Source organism: Chaetodon auriga, chromosome 11 (assembly GCF_051107435.1).
Source record: "Chaetodon auriga isolate fChaAug3 chromosome 11, fChaAug3.hap1, whole genome shotgun sequence".
Taxonomy (NCBI): Eukaryota; Metazoa; Chordata; class Actinopteri; order Chaetodontiformes; family Chaetodontidae; genus Chaetodon; species Chaetodon auriga.
Window position 1 is genome coordinate 2,775,266 of NC_135084.1, and position 20,936 is coordinate 2,796,201.

The window sequence follows — 20,936 nt, forward strand, 5'->3', positions numbered from 1 at the left end:
TGACCTCCAAAAGTTAAAAACTTTCAATGCAGTATATACCTGTCATTGTATTGTCAATTATCCTTAAGCAAGTCTCAAATCAGATGTTTGTACCATGTAGCCTTCACATTCTCCCAAAATCTATACTTATCAAGAAAGAGAGATTTTCCAATATTTACTTACATAGTGGCTGAGTAATGCGTTGAAAATGGTAATCCTGATCCTCTGAAACACTGACTGTATGATCATTGTTTCGTATTCCCTCTTGAATTCAGCTCCGTCCTATTTGGTTGCCGTCCATGAGCAAAAGGACACTCATCTATGCTGGTAGGGCTCTCTTACCATCTCCCACTCTGTCACTGTGAAGTGAATCTGCTGATGAAGTGGAACTATCTGGCAACCCCTGGTGGCCTTGTACTGTTTGACATGTGGAAAGAGAGAGAGAGAGAGAGAGAGAGAGAGAGAGAGAGAGAGAGAATAATTAAGAGTAACTAAAGTGTGTGTGTGTGTGTGTGTGTGTGTGTGTGTGTGTGTGTGTGTGTGTGTGTGGTAATGCACAGGTTGACATCAATAACCCGGTGACTGACAATAACTTATGTCTTTCTTTATCAAGTTCTTGTTTGTTATGTTCTTGTGTCTCATGTCTATTTTGGTATATTACGTTTTTGTGTGATTAACATATCCTAATAACAAAAGTACACCTTTGCTATCAAATTTGTGAGGGTTTAGTTCTTGCTCACTTAAACATATCTAGCGTCAGGAATAAGGTTCTAGTTTGTAGACATTAATTCATCTTTTGCACAGAAACACACCTGGACAAAAATGGTGTAATGGTGCACATTTCAGTTATTCTACAGAAGGATATTGTGAGGACTCACATTGAACTTATATGGCTACAGATTCACATCCATACAGCATGCAGTAGGCTTTACTGCAGCTGGTTTTTGTTACAGACCACTTGATTCTAATGTAAACTATTTGTATAGAATATGTGAAACTAGGTAAGGTTTCTTCAATATTTATTTGTTGTCTAAAACATAAAAAGCTGAAGTCTGTAGCCAATTTTAGCAGTCTTACTCAGGTTGTGACTCAGTGTACTAGAACTGATGTAAATGTTGCTCTGAAGATTTCATGGATACTGTAAGTGAAGTTTGAAGACAAGCAAGCTCTGCTTAGAAAAAGGTCTGTCAAGGGCAGAAGTGCACCATGGTTGGATGGTTAATGTGATCTTTGATGCTTCAGAGGGACAATGGCAAAGCTGCCTGTCAGAAATCAGGATACCCTTGAGATTGAAGCCTTTACAAGTTGACAAATAAGATCACCAAGCTAAATTACATGAAAAAAAGAAAGAATATTTCAAACCAAAAAAATTTCAGCTCTAAAAAGTAAAAAGTTATGGAAACCTCTGGAGACTTCTTACATTATTTCATTCAAAAATACATGGAATCTGCAGATCAGTTCATCACTAGGCCATATGATTTATCAACAAGGTGGACCTATTAGTATACTCCCTGTGCTGAGTAAGAGACTTGAGAAGATAATCTTCAATCAAATGCTAAACTATTGTAGTAAAAAAGGATTACTTATATCAGCACAGCATGCTTGTAGACCAGGGCACTCGACAAGCTCTGCATCGGTACACATGACAGTACACAGTATTCTAATTGCCAAGCTCAAACATTATGGGTTTTTTTTTTTTTTTCATGTTTAGCTCTTGCCAGGATGCTGCTGGATGGGTTACCTCTCTGGTGTTTTTCAATGGCAACTTTGCTGTGTATATTCTTTTATGGGACAGTAGTGACACTAGTGACTTCAAGGGGGGCCTTGACACTGTCACAAGAACCGTCTGCATTCCCACCATATTTGCCAAGATTTCCACCAAAACAGGAATATAAGACTATAAAGGTCCCAGAGCTGCCATATCAGTACTGAAGTTATGGCAGCAAGATGTACTGTCCAAGAAGTCAATGATCTGATCTTCAGTGATGAGCAAGCTGACAGAGATTTGGAAGAGGAAGTGTTCAAGCAGGAAGACTACACAGAGGAACACTCTGATTTCAGATGACGATGATCCTGAGGGAGAGGAGCAGGCAGCAAAGGAGACACTGATGCCCAACAACAACACTTTAGAATACTGAGACAGGAAGACCACTGCCACTGTGTCCCTGGAAATATTGTGTACCATATTGGTGGTACTTATATTTGACAGTGCGGTGTGTCACTGGCAAACTGGGAGCAATCAGGGATGTTTGGGACAAGTGGGTGGACGACTGCCTCTCATGTACCACCCTGGTCCTGGGGTCACAGTGGATGAGACTAGTTGGATTCAGAGGTAATAAAGCCTGCCTTTTATATTGTCGTACTAGCAAATTACTGCTCCAATATGCACACGGTATTGTTTGTGATATCAAATGATTTTTTCCCCTTTTTTGTGTTTTTGCAGGTCTCTGTCCTCTCCGCCAGTACATGTCCAGCAAGCCAGGAAAATATGGAATGAAGTTACAGGCAGCCCGTGATGCAAGTACTAGTTATGCTTGGAATTTGCAAGTGTATACTGGGAAGCCAGCTGGGATTCAGAGAGAAAACAAGGCATATGCGTTATGTTAGAGATGACAGAAGGGCTAAGAGGACACAGTGTGAAATCATAATGGTGGGCACTGTGGGGCAGAACAAACCTGAGCTGCCACCTGCTCTGATTCCAACAAGAGGGATACACATCCTTTTTCCCAAATTTGCTTTCACCCATGACACCACAGATAATTTGTATATGCAAAAGAAAAACATGACAACATTACATGAGGTTGCAGAGGTCAGCTATCATCCTTTACAGCAATGCCAACAAAGGAGGAGTGGACAACATTGACAAAGTAAAAAGGGACATACAGCTGCAAGAGGAGAGCAGCTGGCCTGTTGCCCTGTTCCACAACATCATTGCGACTTGCAATGCCTTCGTCATATGGAGTGAGCTGAACCTTACCTGAAGGACAAGCAAGAGGAACTGGAGGAGGTTCTTTTTGGACGAACTTGGAAAAGCCCTTGTGACTCCTTTTATGCAAAAGCGACATTACCTTCTCCACACAGCAGCCTCAGCAACATTTGGTAAGGGCAGTGTAGTGATCTGAACCTGGCTCTGGTCAACAAGTCCCACAAAAAGCCAACGCAAAGGGACAGAAGAGGAAGAGATGCAACTTCTGCTGTGCAAAAATGTACTGCAAAACAGGGACAAGTTGCTGCAAATGTGGGAAGCACAAATGGAAGGGCCACATATGTAGTGTTTCCTGCCACTGTTTGAATGCAAAGACTATTGGCAAATACTTTTTTGTTTATAAATGATTATATAATAAACCCCATGGTTCCCAAAATGTTCTTCCTACTTTCAGTTTTCATCCAATATATTCAAATCATTATGGCTTTAATGTTTTTCTTGTCTTTTGTAGAAAAGGTAGGACATGATATTGTGTCACAGTAGATGTTTCTTTTACAAAAATGAGTGATGTAAAACCTAAAAAATATACTCTCACTGTTCTCCAAATCTTTAACTAAAGATTATTTGCCCATTCGTTAATGTCATATAGACTATTTATACATTCTATATAGCTCTGTGGTTCAAAATTTGGTATAGACACCTGTTATGCTGTCAAAATTGACCTAGACCATACTGTGAAGGTATATAGAATTTAAGGGTTAAATAGGCCACATTTATCAACCAGATCTTTTCTTTAACCCCTGATTATCTCCCCTATTGGTAACATCATCGATGTAAAATAGTCCGGATCCAGGTGTGCTTTCAAAGTGGATGTACACTGATGGTGGACAAACGCACGGAGGGATTACTGTAGCCCGCTTTGCACCTGCAGCACTCTCGCTCAATAATGTAGGAAAAGGAAGATTTTCCTCGCCACTGTCACCTAGGGCTCTATTTTCGTCTCCGCCACCGGCGCGGCGCAAAGTCAGGTGCCCTTCGCCGATGGGGCGTGGCGGCGCAGACTTTGGTATTTTCGTGCACTGCGCTGCGGGCTCAACTACTCCCCCCTCTCATCTCAGTCCCACCCAGCGGCGCAACTCGGAAGGAGGGAGAGGAAAAAGCGTGGAGTGGGTTTGACACAGCCGAGTCCAATGTTCACCAATCACACCAGCTCCTCGCCTCACCTTTGAAAACGCCGCTGGCGAGGCGCATGGCAAGTTTCGAGGATGACTGAGTCCGCAGCTGGGAGAGCAGAGCCGGGGTGCGCATCGGAGGCCATGATGCGCGCTACCACGTCGACGACCTCCCTTAGCAGATGTAATCTGTTCCTGTGACATGCAAAAGAGTAGATGATTAAAGAAAATTGCATAGCCTACAGTGTTGAAGGCGTTATTCTCATGGCCCACCTGCACTCCTGCTCACTCATGTCTAAATATGAGGTCCTTAGATGGTAAATCCTCGGCCTCATCCTCCTCATCCTCCTCAGAGCAGTGATGTACTCCATCTTTGTAGATAGCGTTAAGCATTACAATGATAACAAAATTTGTATTTGGAATGAAATGACGTCTGTCTCTGTCTCTCGAGTGCTCTGAGATAGATGCAGTATATATGCTCTGCAGGATGCCACAGCTGTTTCTGGTTGGCACAGTGACGTTTGCATCCCTCTTTCACCTGTGTACATTCGGTCAGGTTGAGTGACCATTACGCGTGCCGAACGCGCTTGCGATGTGGTCAGATGAGATACTGATCGAAATATATAAATTTGGGTCTGACTGTATGTGCTGACTCAGATAGTTGCAATGAATCGTGGCTGTTGCTAATTATTGATCGCAGTGAAATGCCAGACACTGTGGAAACCTGCCTGTGAGGTATTGGTGACGTGGGCGCACGACGCCGGTTTACGAAAATCCACTTGCCCAGCGGCGCGCCGCTGGCGCACAGAGTTTTACCAGGTTTGGGGTGACGAGCTTTCAGCGCACTTTTACGCCACCGGCGTGGACCGAAATGGACCGAAAATCCAAATCCGCCGGCTGATCCCTCCGACACCTCCACCTACTGCGGCGCAACGCCCATCCTGGCGTACCTCTGTGCGCTTCGGTTTACCAAAAAACCAAGTGCGCTGCGCACCCGCCTGCGCTGCACGAAAATACCACTGCGCTGGGTGCGCAACCTGCGCTTCGCCAGCGGCAGGGACGAAAACAGAGCCCCTAGTGTTTGCTCATTAGGGAATTGTTGGGTCTCTGTAGATAAAAGAGTTTGGTCTGTACAAGCTCTATATGAAAAGTGTCCTGGGACAACTTCTTTTGTGATTTGGCGCTACATAAATAAAATTGAATTGAAAATAGGGTCCATAAACCCTGATGATATTTGATCGGAATTTCTCCGCTGTGTGGGACATCGAAATCTTCCAAGACCCATGGACGACACAGATTTTTCAAATGGAAAACAACTACAACAGAAACCCTTGCTGAGAGATTAGTTAAAGGTTAATGGGTGTCAGGCTATTGAGAACAGAATTAACCGAAACTGACTGACTAACACATCACACTGTATCATTAATGGAAATATTTGACTTGATAATTAGAATGTTTTATCTGTTTTACGTTTTCACTTTGCCAAGAACAAGTAAACCTGAGATCAGTGCTTAATTAGTGTTGTCTGCTACTCTTTTTTACTGACTGGGTGATTAAATTTCATATTTTTTGGCTGTGAACACCACAGGCTGGAGATCAGCCAGGTGTTTCATTAACATAATGCATTTATAATGTCAGGTGGCATCAGGTGTGGTTTAAACGTTGGGTGGCAGTTACTTAACACCTGGTGGTGATTAGAATGGTGTTTATTAAAAACCTGGTTGCAGGAAAATTTAGCCATGTTTTAACTTAGGCTTTTGATAGGATACAGATGTTTCATAGAGGAGATCTTTTAAAATCCTGGAAATTCTTCTGCCATATACAGATATTGCAGGGAGAGAGAGAGAGAGAGAGAAACATCACTGGAGGTAAAAATTGTTTTGCAGAATTGGAAAATATTGACATTCGTTTCTTACTTCTGACACAATCCTGTCACCAGAAAAGAGATGCTTCACTGCAGTTATAATAGTCAAAATTAAAAATACAAAAAAATACAACAACAACAAAAGACATGTATGCGCACAAACACACAAAAAGCTAATTCCATTGAAAATGGGTTCCTTTATTCTGAGTCCATGGCAAATTGTTTAAAAATTTCACCTGTGCTGAACAGTAAGTCTGTTTGGCGATCAGCTGCCCTTTTTTGGATTATCAAAAGTAAAAATAAATTCTTTTGGAAAAAAAAAAAAAAAACAAGATAATGACCTTAAAAACATTCCGTTCTGACACTACTCTAAACTAAGAGGACCTCAGCATGTGGATTGCAGTGAATATCTCGCCTGTGGTTGGAAGTCACATTGAATCTTGGAAAACAAACTTATACAACTCAGTTCAATGTTGTGGTAGCACATCAATCTGCACAAAGGTCACTCACTCACTTTCTTTTGAATGTGCAGAAAAAACATCAAATGTACAGTATATCTAATGTTCCATTACCAAAACAGGAAAAAAAGATGAAAACCAATGTAAATAGTGCTTCATACAGGCTTATCAATGCATGCATGCAAATTCTGTAGAATCCCCTCTCATCTATTCTAAGATATAGTTCTCATCTGACATTACAGAATTTGAAACCAAAACAAATTATACATAAAAATTAATTATTGATCAAAATAAAACAGCTTAACTGTGTTTATCAACACTTTGATTTTTCTACTTGATCATCTTTATATGCCAAATTGAAATAGAAAGTGTGACCTAAAGAAAAGATTGTGCATCTGCTGCACATACAGAGCAGAACATGTTAACTCTACACTTGCACTGTGAAACACGAGTACATTGTTGGCATCAAACAGCTTAAATGCACAGTATGTAATTTCTGTCTCTTAATTGAAACAATGAAAACAAAACATATAGTTTCTGGTGTTACCGTGTTGCCATTGGAGGCAACTAAGTGAAACGCACTGCTACCTTGAATAAAACTACAGATTCCTCTTGTTGGAAGCATTTGGGATAACTCAATAAAGTTAGTAACATAAGTCTAGTCATTTCTAGACATTTTAATGCAGAAACAGTACATATGGTGCATTTAAAGTCTTTCCTATGAATTATTCTGTTTCAACTTGCTGCCCACTACGTATAGAAAGCAATGTGTGATGCACTTCCTTTCTTTCAATGTTCCTATAATGCCTTTAATACTGTGGCCACAGAAAATACTAGTTTGAAGAGCTGCTAGTTCCAGGGGTATTTTCCTCCCATTTGATTTTTTTCTCTCTTCAGTGTCACTTATTTCAATGTAATTTCTGAGACATACCTACAATACACACAAACCTCTGCCACCGTTAGGATGGAGCAGAAGCCAGTCAGAGGCACAAATTTGAGACGGTGAAATTAACTCAGAAGTGAAACTAAATGAACCAACTAACTGACTACAAACAAAATGAAGATGAGTTACACAGTGCCACCACGGCTGTGATGGTAAAAACACAATAAAGCAGTCTGAGGTGCTCCAAATACTGTCCAAAGAAGTAGCCTGCCAGCCTGGTTCCAGACCTATTTTTGTTTTCTCTTTGGTAGGAGTCTTACAAATCTTACAAGTTGAGCAGAAAAGTGGTGTTTTGATGGAAAAATCACCTGCTTTAACATCATATGTTAATACAGGCAACATCACCAAGAATATGTGTGTGATTATATGTGCAGTGGAAAAAAAAAACATTTTGTGTGTACAGTAGTTAAGCTAAAAAAAAATGTCCACAAAAATGGTGACATGACGATGAGGCTGATGCAGCTTTACAGGTTGCTGAGAGCTGATTTACCTTAATAACAACTAAATTGTCTCTATATCTTGATCGTAGTGTAAAGTGAACTGCTCCTAGCTAACTCTACAGTAGCTTTTGGGATGGCTGAAATTATGTCATGGAGAAACATGCATCACTACTGATTGGTTGGGGCGAATCAAGAGAAAATAAAACTCCCAAAAAGAAATCAGTGAACATAAACTTGATGTCAGAGTGAGTTTAAGCCATACAACAAAGCAGCCTGTTTTTCAGACCAATAGCCTCCAGCTGATCTACTGTACTTCTTCTTTTATATGTGAGGATTATGGCAGACCTGGAAAGCTCATCGAATGAAGTAAATATTACATTGTGCACAGACTGGCACTGTCAGACCAACCACAGTTACAGCTTTGATACAAAACCAAATATGTGTACTCTTCATGTAAAATTAGTTAAATATTACCTTTATTTACATTCAACGCTGCTAAAAACACATTTTTAAATGAAGTTCACAACCTGCAGATGGTTGATCAAAACTTATATTCTTATATACTTACATAAAACTTATATTCTGTACCCAAAATTCATGCACAGAAATATTATTATTCCTGCTTTGTATTACATAAAGAGTACACAGTTACAACTTTATAGGTTAAAAATACAAAAGAATAGTGACATAGCAAGGCAAGTAAATAAAGCAAATGAACAACTTGCTCTCTTCATACATATATTTAAAAAAAGAAAAAAGAAAAAAAACATGTTAGTTCCATATTTGTGGAAAATAGAAATGTAAAGTTTAAAGCAGAAGAAACTTTCAGATATAAAATGTTATATTCTGTAAAAGTGAGTGTATCTTTAAAGTATTTTATTTGGTGAATGCTACATTGCCTGACAGGAAAGTTGCTACTGAAATGATGACTTTAACCAACACAGTAAATGACCAAATTCTACTTCCATGTTTTTATTAAATCAGATGCTACCAATTGTGAATTGCGGTCATGATCCGTTTTGTATGATGGCTGAAAGGAAACACTAAAATAGACAAAACACAATCTGAAAGACAAAACACAAGCCAACAGTGAAAATGGTAATGTTTCCTTCCTTTGCTCGCGTTTTGTCGTTCTGCTTGTGTTGCAGTGCTTTGAACTCTCTTGGCCACGGTAGTTTTGCTATTGAATGCTTTCTTTCTTCTTAAAATTGATTCAGTTATTACAGTAATAAATCACTATTTAGATTATGTGAATTTCAAGCTATTTTCATTCACAGGCAACTGTTGTCATAAATCTAATTAACAGTACAACACACCCACTAAATGGATTTTTGTTGGCACACTTGTTGAACCTGTTGAAATAATGAAACATCATTATTATTATTTTTTTTAAATTCCAAACTGCTTAACTCAAAAACTGGAAATACAACAAATAAATAAAGAATGAAAAACCATTTTTACCCAGGTGTGTTTACAAGGCAGCTGTCAAACTGACATTAGGAATGCTTCTGTACATTTGATTTTCATTGAAACAGGAAAGTTGTTGTAACATGCTGGCTGACAAAGGGCTTTTTTTTCCTTTTTTTTTTTTTTTTTTTTTAGATTATTTGCATGTACAGTAACAGCTGTTGAAATATTCTGACTGTGATGGGATTTTTTTGTTTGTTTGGTTTATTGTTTCTTTGTGTAATTAAATATCGATTTCTATTCAGACGACTAAGCAATAAATAATCTGAATAACACCTTTGTGTGCTGACGTTTTTTGAGTCAAAAATAGAAATACTTTATCTGCATGCAGTATATCTCATGTGATGAGCCTGGATATATGGAGCATGCAAATGCGAAAATAGAAATACCTTACAGAATTTTGGTGGACAAGAGGCCAAAATATTTTTCTTTCAAAAACTGCAATTGTATCAAGAAACCGTTGTCAATCATCTACATATAATCAGCATATGCCCTTTGAGAATTTTGATTATTATTTATGTAAAATCATGTTTCATTAATGAAATCTATTTACAAAGACTGAGTCCTTTTATACATACAATCCTTTGTCTTCTATTGTACAATACTTACAGTTATAGCATTGAATCATGGTGTCCTTTAACACCTCAATACAAAAAAAACAAAAAAAAACAAAAAACAAAAAAAGAAGTAGAGAATATCATATCGTGACCAGGCATGATGTCTAATGCTGGTTCCAAATATTTCCTATACAGCACAATCATTCAAACAAAATGTCATAGCTGCAGGTAAAGGTATCTTTGAAAAGGCAGTGAGTCAGATAATATCAAGACGGAATCATCAAGAGGGTCTTTGCTTTTGGTTTTTCATGGAAACATGGCATCTATCTGCTCTGTGAGCTGCTCTGAATTCTTTATCACAGTTACAGTATTGATGTCACATCAAACACAACAAATAGCATGTGCTAAAGTGTCCATGCCTCGCTTTCACTTGGAGTTAAATAGAACAAAGTGTATGCAGTCAAAGAAACACATCAGTAGGTACAGTATGACCCTGTGGCTGTGACGGTTGTCCTGTCCAGAGAGCCTTCGATGACTAACTAAAGGATGGAACAACATCTCTACTTCCCAGTCTTATTGAAGTTAATGTGCTCACCACAGCCACTGGAGCCTCCGACCTTACTGGCCCTGTGTCCATCCTCCTGGAAAAACGTTGAAATGCCAACTCCAGGTTTGGATAAAAACTCAAAGATATCTCCAAACGTCTTCAAGTTTCCTTTCTGTAGCTTCATGGAAACAGTCTGTAGTAGCCCTACTTCTTAGCCAGTTGGAAAGGATGTTGACCCTTTAAACATAGGCATAAATACAGTTCAATCACTTTAGAAACGCAAGCAAAAAAAGAATCTGGGATTTTCCAATTTGTAATGCATACAAGGTTATTATCAACGGCCTCTGATGTCCAGTGCATTTCCAGAGTTATTTGAGCTAAAATTCTGTATTGTACTAGGTCGGGCTAAGCCTCCTCCTCCTGTGAGTGCAGCTGCATCAATTCAATCATTCAATCAAGACTCACCTGCTGCCACAGTATATAATCATTAGATCTCCACTCAGTATTCGTTGAATTGTCCGTTCATTCATGTGGTAATGACTGAGACTCCTGAAGAACTGCCTGAGTATATTTTTGCTCTTGTTAGATTAGGTGTATGGCCTCTTTGTTGGACTTCCCAAAAGAGCAACTAGAAGACTGAAGCTTGGTAGAAATCTAAAAGTTATCCCAATCCATCCCGAGTGTCTCTGCCGTCTCCTGTTTAGCCACAAGACACATTTGAAAGTTCTGGTGTGTGTGTGTACGTGTATGTGTGTGTGTGTGTGTGTGTGTGTGTGTGTGTGTGTGTGTGTATATGTGTGTGTGTGTCATAACTGGCACCAAAATACAACAATCTGTTTTGCACGGGACATCATGACAGCTGTTTCTAAAAGTGTATGACAGATTTTCGCTTTAAATTGAACTCCTTAGATTTGCTCTTTGTGATACTATCTTCCAATCACTAATATTCGCTTGAACATCATCAAAAAGCTCAAACAAAATCATATCATTCAGTCCATGCTGTGAGGCACTCATGAATAGATTTTTAATTGAAACAGGGTAAGCATTTTTCAGACAATCAGGAAACAAATATCAGTGGCCAAACCCACATACAGACAGGATTAGGTATGCAAAGACAATCGTGGAATGTAAGTGAAAATCAAGCATGAGTAGCTTTTTACACTTTTGACTTCATCCAGTACAAACAAACTCTAAACTGCATTCTCCCACATTATTTTGGGTTCTGTTCCTTAAAACAATATTTATTTATTTGTGGTTTTTAGATGATAATCAAGAATCAAGAGGGCTCTTCCTGTGTCACTGGAAGTTGCAGGAGTTGAAATCACAGCTGCATTCTGAGTAAAACCCAATTACGAACACAGGTTAAACTAAACTGGATGAAGCTGGATGCATGACTAAGTTTCGTTATAAGCTCCTCGTCACAATCGGCCACAGAATGTTACTGTACCTCTCAGAAAATGGTGATTAAGGAAATTCAGATTTCTGATTTTCCACTTCAGCTTATCATATGACTGACTGCTGAGGAAAGACTTAAGAAATAGCACTGGAACAATGTAATGCGTGTTCAATCAGTTACGCTTGCATGTTTGATTAACATAAAAATATCTTTTTTTTATCATTCTGTACAAATGCATACCTGGCTGCTATACCATATACCTGTGTGTCTCTCTGTGTATATGGTATGGGCGTGGCTTGCCTCCTGGCTCCAGGCTCTGCCCCTCCTGCACATCAATCAGCTCATCACTTCTCTCAGCCTACATACCTGCCATTCATCAGTTTATCAGCCTTGCCGAATTTCAACCCTTGTGCACAAGATGGTCCTGCATCCGCCCGCCTGCTTCGTGTAAACCTGCATGTCTCCTAACTTCTCTGTAACTCAGCCAGCCCCTGTTCTTCCACCCTGTCCAGCTTCACCTGTCTCCTGGTTGTGTTCTGCACTTGGGTCAAAATCTGGCATACAGTCGCAGTTTTGTTACGCCGTGGTTACTATTAATTACATAAGTTCAGTTATGTACAGAAGATAAAGTGTTGACTTTTGGTTTTCACATGCCACACAAACAGTGGCCTCCTGGGTAAAAGTCCTGTGTTTGACCTATCCATCCACCCACCTCGACCTCTTCCCTGTCTTCCTCCTTTGCTCCTGTCATAAGTACTACAGCTACTAGAGGTTGCATCCTAACAATAAACACAGAATGGGTTGTAATAGGCTGCTTGCACAGATGACCAATGTGGCCAATTTTTTAAGGATGACAGTCCGTTCATGTGACAAACTTGTCTATGTTCTTATCGCACATATTCTTCATACTGGACTTGTGCAGCTGCATTAATTAATGAATGTGAATGTTAACCCTTACACTAAACTCAATGACATTAAACCTCAGTTTAAAATGTCTACAGTAGGTTAAGCAGACACAGTGAAAGCCAGTGACATTTAATTGACTTCTGCTGGACACAGAGGCTGGTTTAGACTAAACCATGGTTGCAGTTTAAACAGCAGCTTCTGGTGACACAGAAATGGAGTTCAAGAGATCATGTGGTTTTGTTACAGACAACACAGTTTTAAGCCCATCTTAACCCTTGACCTGCAGCTAAGTTTAAGAAAGAGAAACAGCCCCATCATTTAAAATAATTTTTAAGTTTTCTGAATTGCCATGTCTTGCACATCCGTAATAGAGTCGATTATCAGAAAATGTCTGATTATAGTGGCACTCTCTAGCCTCCATAAGTGTGAGTGGGTTTGAAACATTTTTTGAGAACAAAACCAAATGTATCAGAAATGTATTTTTAATTATGATTGTCACTGTGACCACAATCAACATTTTGAACATTTCAGAACATATCTGGACATAAGTATTTGTATTATGATCAATACAACAGCAAAATGAAGGCCAGCTAGTGACTAAGGCATGAGTTAGCATGAGGTACTGTGCAGAAACAGGACACAATATTTTATTGCTGGCAAGGATCCAACAAGAATCTCTCATGGCAACATCAAACCAAGGCAGAGCAAAACACAAACAAAGCTTTGGGAAAGAGCAGCAGCATTCAATGGACCAAGCTCCAGTCCGGCCAGTCCATCCGTTTCCTCAACACTGAGTCAGTTGGTAAAGTTAATGAGGTTAGCTTAATGAGCACAGTTACTCAATAAAGATGCTTATGGATAAAGTGTTCTATAGTTGCTGATTAAAAAGGAAGAAAAAAAAAAGGATCTCCATTGTCCAAACAGGTTACAGCTTTCTTCATAAAAATGAGACAATGTGATGATTGCAGCAGCATGCCTTAAGGGTGAGCAGCAATATTTCCATCCAGCAATATGGGCTGTATACTGTGCCTTAGATTAGAAGACAGACAAACAATCTACAAACACTACAGTTAATACACAGAGCCTGACAGCCATTAAGCAGGAAGGCGCTGCCTGTAAAACTTGGCGAAAGTATTTACAATGAACTGAAACCAGAAGGGATATACAAGAAGCTAAAACATGGAGCTGTTGCTTTCCTTCTGTACATCTAAACATTTATTTTCAGAATCTTTCATGCCTGAACTTCAAAGCTTCAAATGGTTACGAGATCTTGGTTGACACCCTCCTCCAGGACGCAAGTGTGTTAGAGATGTTAAGCAAACTGTGATTGTCTGGAATAGTTGATTCCTTACGAAGAATGACAAAACATCTCAGACTGACTTAGAGGCTGTCCCTTAATGATTAAGTAACACAGCACTTGACATGGTTGTGTTTTGGATATACTGTAATGCCTGTTGGAAGTTTCAGTCCAAAATCTCTGCTCTCAATACCACCATTAAAAAAAGCCATACCAGTCAAAGCCTAATTTTTGCATTGTTTCTGTATTGTAACATGATTGGCAGACCCTTGTGACAACAATGGTCATTACACCCAACTTCAGTTAGATGCAACAATCAACATGTACATTCCTTCAAGAAGCATTTAGACTTTAAATTTGTCCTGAGATGGCACTCCACATATGGAGAATCCAAAATGTCACATTCCTCCTGAACATGCATAACAAATTCCATGCCATTCTACTCAGAGATTTTTGGCAGCATTTTTGGTATCTTTGTGTATAAACTGAAGGTTAGAACTGATCGTAGCAATAAAGGAACCATCCTAAATAATTAGGGATTGCCCTCAGGGCACTATGTTTATCTGACACAAATTTCCTGACAATCAGGCCATTATTTTTGAAGTAAACTAAATCGGGAAATTTTCAAGGAAATTCGAATTACAATCGCCTTTCTGGGGATTTATGGATCACTTAAGGATTACTGGTACCTGTGAATGTGGACTGTGATATGGACTAGTTTCTACTTCTTCATCTACTGTATTTAAAGTTATACAACATCTCTTCTGACTCTGGTAAAAGACCTAAATCTGATCTTTTAGGTCTGCATGATTATCAGTCCAATATGAGCACATGACCAAATATTCAAAGAGCAGATTTTAAACAGCTTTCTTTTACTGTGTGTCCAGGTTTGTTTCATAACACTTTATCACAAAGAGGAGAGTTCAACTAAGACTTTCCGAATGTGAACACATAATCTTTCCAGCTCCACAACTTAGTGCAGCATGGTCTAATACAACAGAACAAAACATCATAATGCAATAAGTTAATAAGCATTATCCACTTCACATTATGCACAAATATCATGCATATGTAGCCACATTATAATTTTTACTTATCCGATCATATTAAAATAATGCAAAGATATAAAAATCCAATACATAAACACTATCATACGTATTAAAATAAACAATCTGTACAAAACATTTGCCATATCTTTTTTTTTTTTTTTTAAGATTTTTTAATTTTTTTTACATGTTTAACAGAATAGGGAAAAGTAAAAAAATAAATATCCTATGTACAATCACACAAGCCATTCCAAAGTTATCGTCACTGCAAAGAGAAACCAAAAGGCAAAATGTGAAATGTTAGTTCAAATAATGTTTATGGTGAAGTTAGCATACAGTATGTAAGCTGCTACAGTGATGAGCAACACAACACCAATGTCAAACTCTACAACTTACTTTATTCCAGCATCCTGGTACAGGTAAGCCATCATCTCCCTAGAAAATAAAAATAAAATGAAGTGAAAAATACAGTATGCTGCAGAGATGAACCATATTAAGCTTACAAAAGCATATACATACATACATACATACATACATACACGCACATACAGGTGAATTTAGTCTTCCCTTTTAGCAAATAGCAGAGCTATTTTGGCCAATCCGGGTTCTGGAAGTAAAAGTCCTGTTCTATTGCTGCATATTCATTGGAAATCAGAATCTTCCAAGTCGAAACATATTTCCCAATTATGTGCTAGTGGTTCCATCTTTTTGTTATCTATATATACCTATACTATCTATACATACATATACATAGTCAATAGTATAATACTATAGTTACTAACTATAGTCAATAGTTACGATTATGACTGTGGAGGAGGTCATGTCCTTGGTTACATTACTAGAGATTTTTGGGGGATGTTGACAGAATGTAGTCCCGAACTCTGTTTACCAGGACCGGTAACAGCAGATAACATTACTGACAGATAATGTAACTGAACGTAAGATGCTCCTTATTAACAGTAAAGGAATAAGTCCAGCAGCTCGATCAAATTCTGAATAAGAGATATTTTGGGCAGTGGAAGATAGTGTTTTATTAATCAGGAGCTACAGTGTGTGAACTAATTAGTTAATTTGACCATCTTTTCCAATGTTGTTCAGTTTTTATTCATTGATACTTTACTCTTGTTTTCATTAAATATTTTTCATAATAGCTTTCAGTGATAAAATTAATACTGTGGACCATGCTCTGCTAATGGATTAGAATTGATCAGTTCATTTTGAGATTTTGGGTGAATTTAGGATGAATTTGGCCTAAATTAGGTCTAAATTAACTACAACTCGAATTTGAGCCAGTGACTTTCTTCTTAATTACATCAGCACTCATGGGAATTGTAATATTTACAGCAATTTGTCACAACAGACAACAGACTTGATTTTCATCAAATTACCCAAGAGAGCACAGTGTTTCTGTGTTAAGGAACATGAAGAGTACCATTACAAGAAACCTTTGGCGTAGTTAAAATTACTTCCAGAACTAGCAGACTTCACCAACTTTGATGTATACTGCATTTTAAACTAAGAGTTCATGATTTTGAGTACAAATACCATAAACAAATTAGACCATAACCAAAATCATTATCACCCTTTACATTTAGAGATTATATTTACATAGTTGCCCTGAGTTAAATTTGGCACTAGTTTGGCAAGAGAGATAGCTTTATGACATAACAGTGCCATTTCATGGCACATAGCAGGAGGATTGCACTGTTGTTCCAGTGCTCGCTGAAGCTTTGCATTCCTGAGAAAGGCAGGCTGATACCAAGGAATGATACCAATGGGAAAATCACTTTTAACATCTTTGGCCTTGTCACTGAAGAAAAATGGTACCTTGAAATGGTGTTTGAAGAGACACTATATAGACATTACATTTTGTATAAAGGAGATTACCATATTTTTCCAACAAGATTTCATTTATAATTTTATTTTATTTTTTTTAAATTCGCTACCTCCTTGAATGCCTCAGACTTATTTACCAGTCCTTCTAAACTATTCAGATCCCCAAACTGAGGAGCACTAGAAGGACACAATTTGTAACACCTGAGCAGCATTCTTTACAAACCATGTTTCTTCTTTTGACTGAAGCTTTTATTTATTTCAGTAATTATGCTGAGGTTTAACACTATTTACAGACATGTCAATATTCTAAAATTCTAAGACATAGTCTTACCTGTGAAGATGAAATATGATCAAGTTATCTTACAATACCAAATTTAACCAGTCCAATTACTCTTGCAAAGCTAGATGACATTTGGCAAATGTGGGGGATCCTGTGAACTGACTTTACACGAAAAATGCATGTTGGACCAATACACAGATTGGGGGGACTATTTAGAAAATGGCATGCCTTGCTGCCCCAGGAGACTCTCGTAACCTCTGAACAACTGGTTAAACTGATGTGTTTGTATGTCCTTTTTATGAGCTAATGAAACATCTCCTTTACTATTCACAAACCACAGCAGTGCCAGCAACTCTTGATAGTACCTGGAACTTGTATTTAGTTCAACCTTCTTTGTAGAGTTCAAATTTAATTCCACAAACTTATCCCAAAAGCAGGCAGAGAACAGTGGAAACAAAAGCAGAAACCAAAACAATGGATTGAACTAAAAAAGTTAGCGGTGTTGCAGTGATGCTTTCCATGCTACTACCATGACTCTGACTTGTTTTGACCAAATGAATTCATCTGGGTCCTCCTGATTTTTGCCAGCTGTGGTATTCTGTTGGCTTGAAGATGGAAAAAAAGGTGCTCCATGCAAGAGATGGTGTAGTAAACAAAGGAAAATGAAGACAGGCTCAACTATACATTAACGTGGCAAATTTCAAGGCTTTAAATGTAAGATTATTTCTGGTTATGTAATTGGTGATATTAGTCACAATCATAGATCTACAAGTTAACAAGTTTTAGTAGTTGTGATGGAAAGTATGAGTTAAATGAGTATTTGTTTTCAGATAGGAAAGGCTTGTTCATGTTAGTTCTAAGGAAGGACAGATGAAAAAGTTAAATAGGTGAGTCAGTTACAATAAGTAGATTTAAACTTTCTTGCTAACATGCATATTTTTGTGAATCTACAGTGCAACATCTGAGTGTCCATGGTCAGGGGTGTGGTTAGGGATAACTAGAGGCATGCTGGGAAAAATGAAGGGAAAGAGAGAGCACCATACCACAGGGCAAGGGGCATCCAGCCCATCCAGGCCTGGCAAGCCCGGTTCACCTTTCTCCCCTTTAAAGCCTCGGAAACCCTGTTTGTGAAATCAACCATTTAAAAACCAGTTTTGCAGCTCATGTGTAGCAAAGGAGTGTTTGTCCTCCAATGCTTGATGGCAGGAGGATCTCCACTTCTGTCCACTGGGTGACTGGATGTAGGTTTCCTAAACCTGCAGGCAACCTGGGACTGACAGGAACTGGGCTCACTGAGGTTAGCTTTCAGGTGTAGAATGTGATGACAAATTGTTTCTTTGATAACAAAGTCGAGGATCGCTCTCTACAGGAATGGGTTTGATTTAGAGTTCTGCTACCAACCCGAACCCTAAGAGTCCCAGCAAAGTAACGGGTTTCAGATCAGATTTGGACAATGGGAAGATCTTGTAATCCCACAGAAGGAGCTGGTGGACATGGCTAGGGAGTGGGACATATGGGCTATCTTGCTTAGCCTGCTTTTACCACAACACAGGCTCAAATGAAAAGAGCCAAACCCGAACCTGATTTATTTGACTCATTTTCAGATAAATCAGGCTCGGGTTTGGCTATTTTCAGATGAAACTTTTTTCTTTTTTCTGGCCGTGCAAGTAGTCTTTGTTAATGTGTCACGTGTTGCAACTGCCCTCTAGGTGTAAGGAATAATACCAGAGTGTTGCCAATGAATTGTACTGGCCTGATGAGATAATGGTCAGTAATGAATCTTGGAAAAGGGTGAATGGAAAGGCTTTCAGTCTGCAGGTCTCAAATTTGGAAGAACCCATCACATTTAAGATAGGTATAAAAGGTATGGTTTCGGGCAGGGTTTGGGTCTTTAGTCTGTGCAGAACTCCAGTTTGATTGCCTCCAACATGTCCCCTATTCTTTAACATGAAGATCAGGGTTAGGGAGGTGCAGGATGGAGGCTGAAAATTGAGACAGCATACTTAAGTATTGGTTGATAGCCGTCAGAAGTGGCTGCCTGGTTCCTGTCCGTCTCATGGAAAAAAAGAATTTCCTCAGGCAGAGTTGTGGTCCATCCAAGTCATTTTTCACTTTTCATCCTACAGCTTGTCCTTTGTTCTCTTGAAACTTATTTAATGGATCAAAACATCAAGTTTAGGATCTCATAAATCCAATCTCATATCGTCCAAATTATCTGACAGGCTGTAGGGACACGGACCAAACCCTCCCTGAGATTATTAGAACCACTGAATACCAGAGCCAAAAGGAAGCTGACTACTGAATACTGACTTCAGAAAAAACTGAAGCACTTTGGGATTATGTTGGCATTCTAAGATAGTGCTCCTTCCTTTTGCCTCTTGGTTTCACATTGGACTACTGACATACCAACGGACAGGGGGCATCTAATCCAGGTGCTCCTTGGTCTCCCTTATCCCCTTTGGCCCCCCTGTTGCCTTTCTTGCCCCTCTCTCCCTGCAAACAACAGCGTATTAAAAAAGACAAACTTTAGCCCTCTTCATTAAGCCACACATGAAGCAAATGTTTTTTTGTTTTTTTTTTTTAATGGTTTCATGTGTCACGTGTTCTTAAATCCATGTATTTTACATAATACAAAAAATACTCTTTTAATTCACTGATGTGTTTAGTGTGTCTTTTTCTACTGTGAAAAGACAATATCATTTTGTAATGTAAATTTAGTGGAAGGGGAAGGTAAGTAGAGGGAGTTAGGGAAGAGAAAATACAGCCAGTGCTGTTGGTGAGCAAGTTTCATCCTACAAGCAAATGTACAGAAAAAGTAGATTTTGGAAGTGAGAAGATAATAGAGATATGAGGAGAGAAGGGCATAACGCCAAAAATAAACGCTACAAACGTGAAGTGGTGGATGAACCATGTGAGATGAATAGCTGGTGGTTTTAAAACACCTAGCCATAGTACTATTGTAGTTGAATCATCATTACAACTGCATAAAGAATCTGACTCCATCTGCAAGTCCCATTGAGCATTGTTGTAACATTTGAAAATGATCAGAGAAGACAGATGGGTTTCGAAAGTGTTGGACTGTGACATGAGAGACTGCTTTTCATTTTCCTATTTTATGAAGTCAGTAATGGTTTCTTTTACAATGATCATGTTCTTGCCCTAATTTTGACCAAAAAGGTGTTGGAAACATGAGGATAAGGGTTCCTTAAGATGGACAAAGTAGCTATTTCTAACCAATTTGCCATGATCCATCCTTAACCTTAAAGTAATTTTTGTGCCTAAATCTAAGCAAGCCTTCACCATAGTGCTTAACAGTGATTTGTCACAGTTTTGGAAGGCTGTGAAGATGTGTTGAGGATGCATACTGATGCATATGCAAAAACAAGTAGTCTAAAACCTTTTGTGGTTCCAAAGGTAGCCTCCAAGGGAACTGTAGGAAGTTTGATAAATATCCTCAAGTGATGTAATTTGAGTTTACATCAGTTGGGGCTGAAGAGTCCAAGTTCAAAAACGAGAACAATCTGGAGGTATTGAGCTAAAAAGAAGTGATCTTTCCAGACCTCTGCAGCCTGCTTCTCATCTTTGCTTGAGGCTAGAGGCTCCAAGCTACATTAGCTGCAATTAGCATAACACACCAGAATCTCTGATTGAAATGTATTGGTGGTTGAGATGCATTTTGGATAATGTATGTGTCAGAATTTGACAAGGTAGAAGAATACACGGATTAAAAACACAGTATCTTCACTTCTGCAATATCAATCCTTATTTTGAACCATCCATCATGAGTCCAACAATGCTATAGTACAGTGCAATGCGTACTCT

At 38.8% G+C, this 20,936-nt stretch overlaps 1 protein-coding gene across 1 annotated transcript in view; it reads right to left on the reverse strand.

Annotated features, from left to right (window-relative positions):
- Nucleotides 1-11,372: 11,372 nt before the first annotated feature.
- The window catches only part of col13a1 (collagen, type XIII, alpha 1), a 58,872-nt gene continuing 49,308 nt past the window's right edge, over nt 11,373-20,936 (reverse strand). The window contains exons 37-39 of the mRNA XM_076743945.1: nt 19,521-19,607; nt 15,395-15,433; nt 11,373-15,263 (exon numbers count right to left, since the gene is read on the reverse strand). Of these exons, the coding sequence (XP_076600060.1) occupies nt 15,261-15,263; nt 15,395-15,433; nt 19,521-19,607 (129 nt within the window). The 3' untranslated portion in view covers nt 11,373-15,260. The remainder of the gene's footprint in view (nt 15,264-15,394; nt 15,434-19,520; nt 19,608-20,936) is intronic.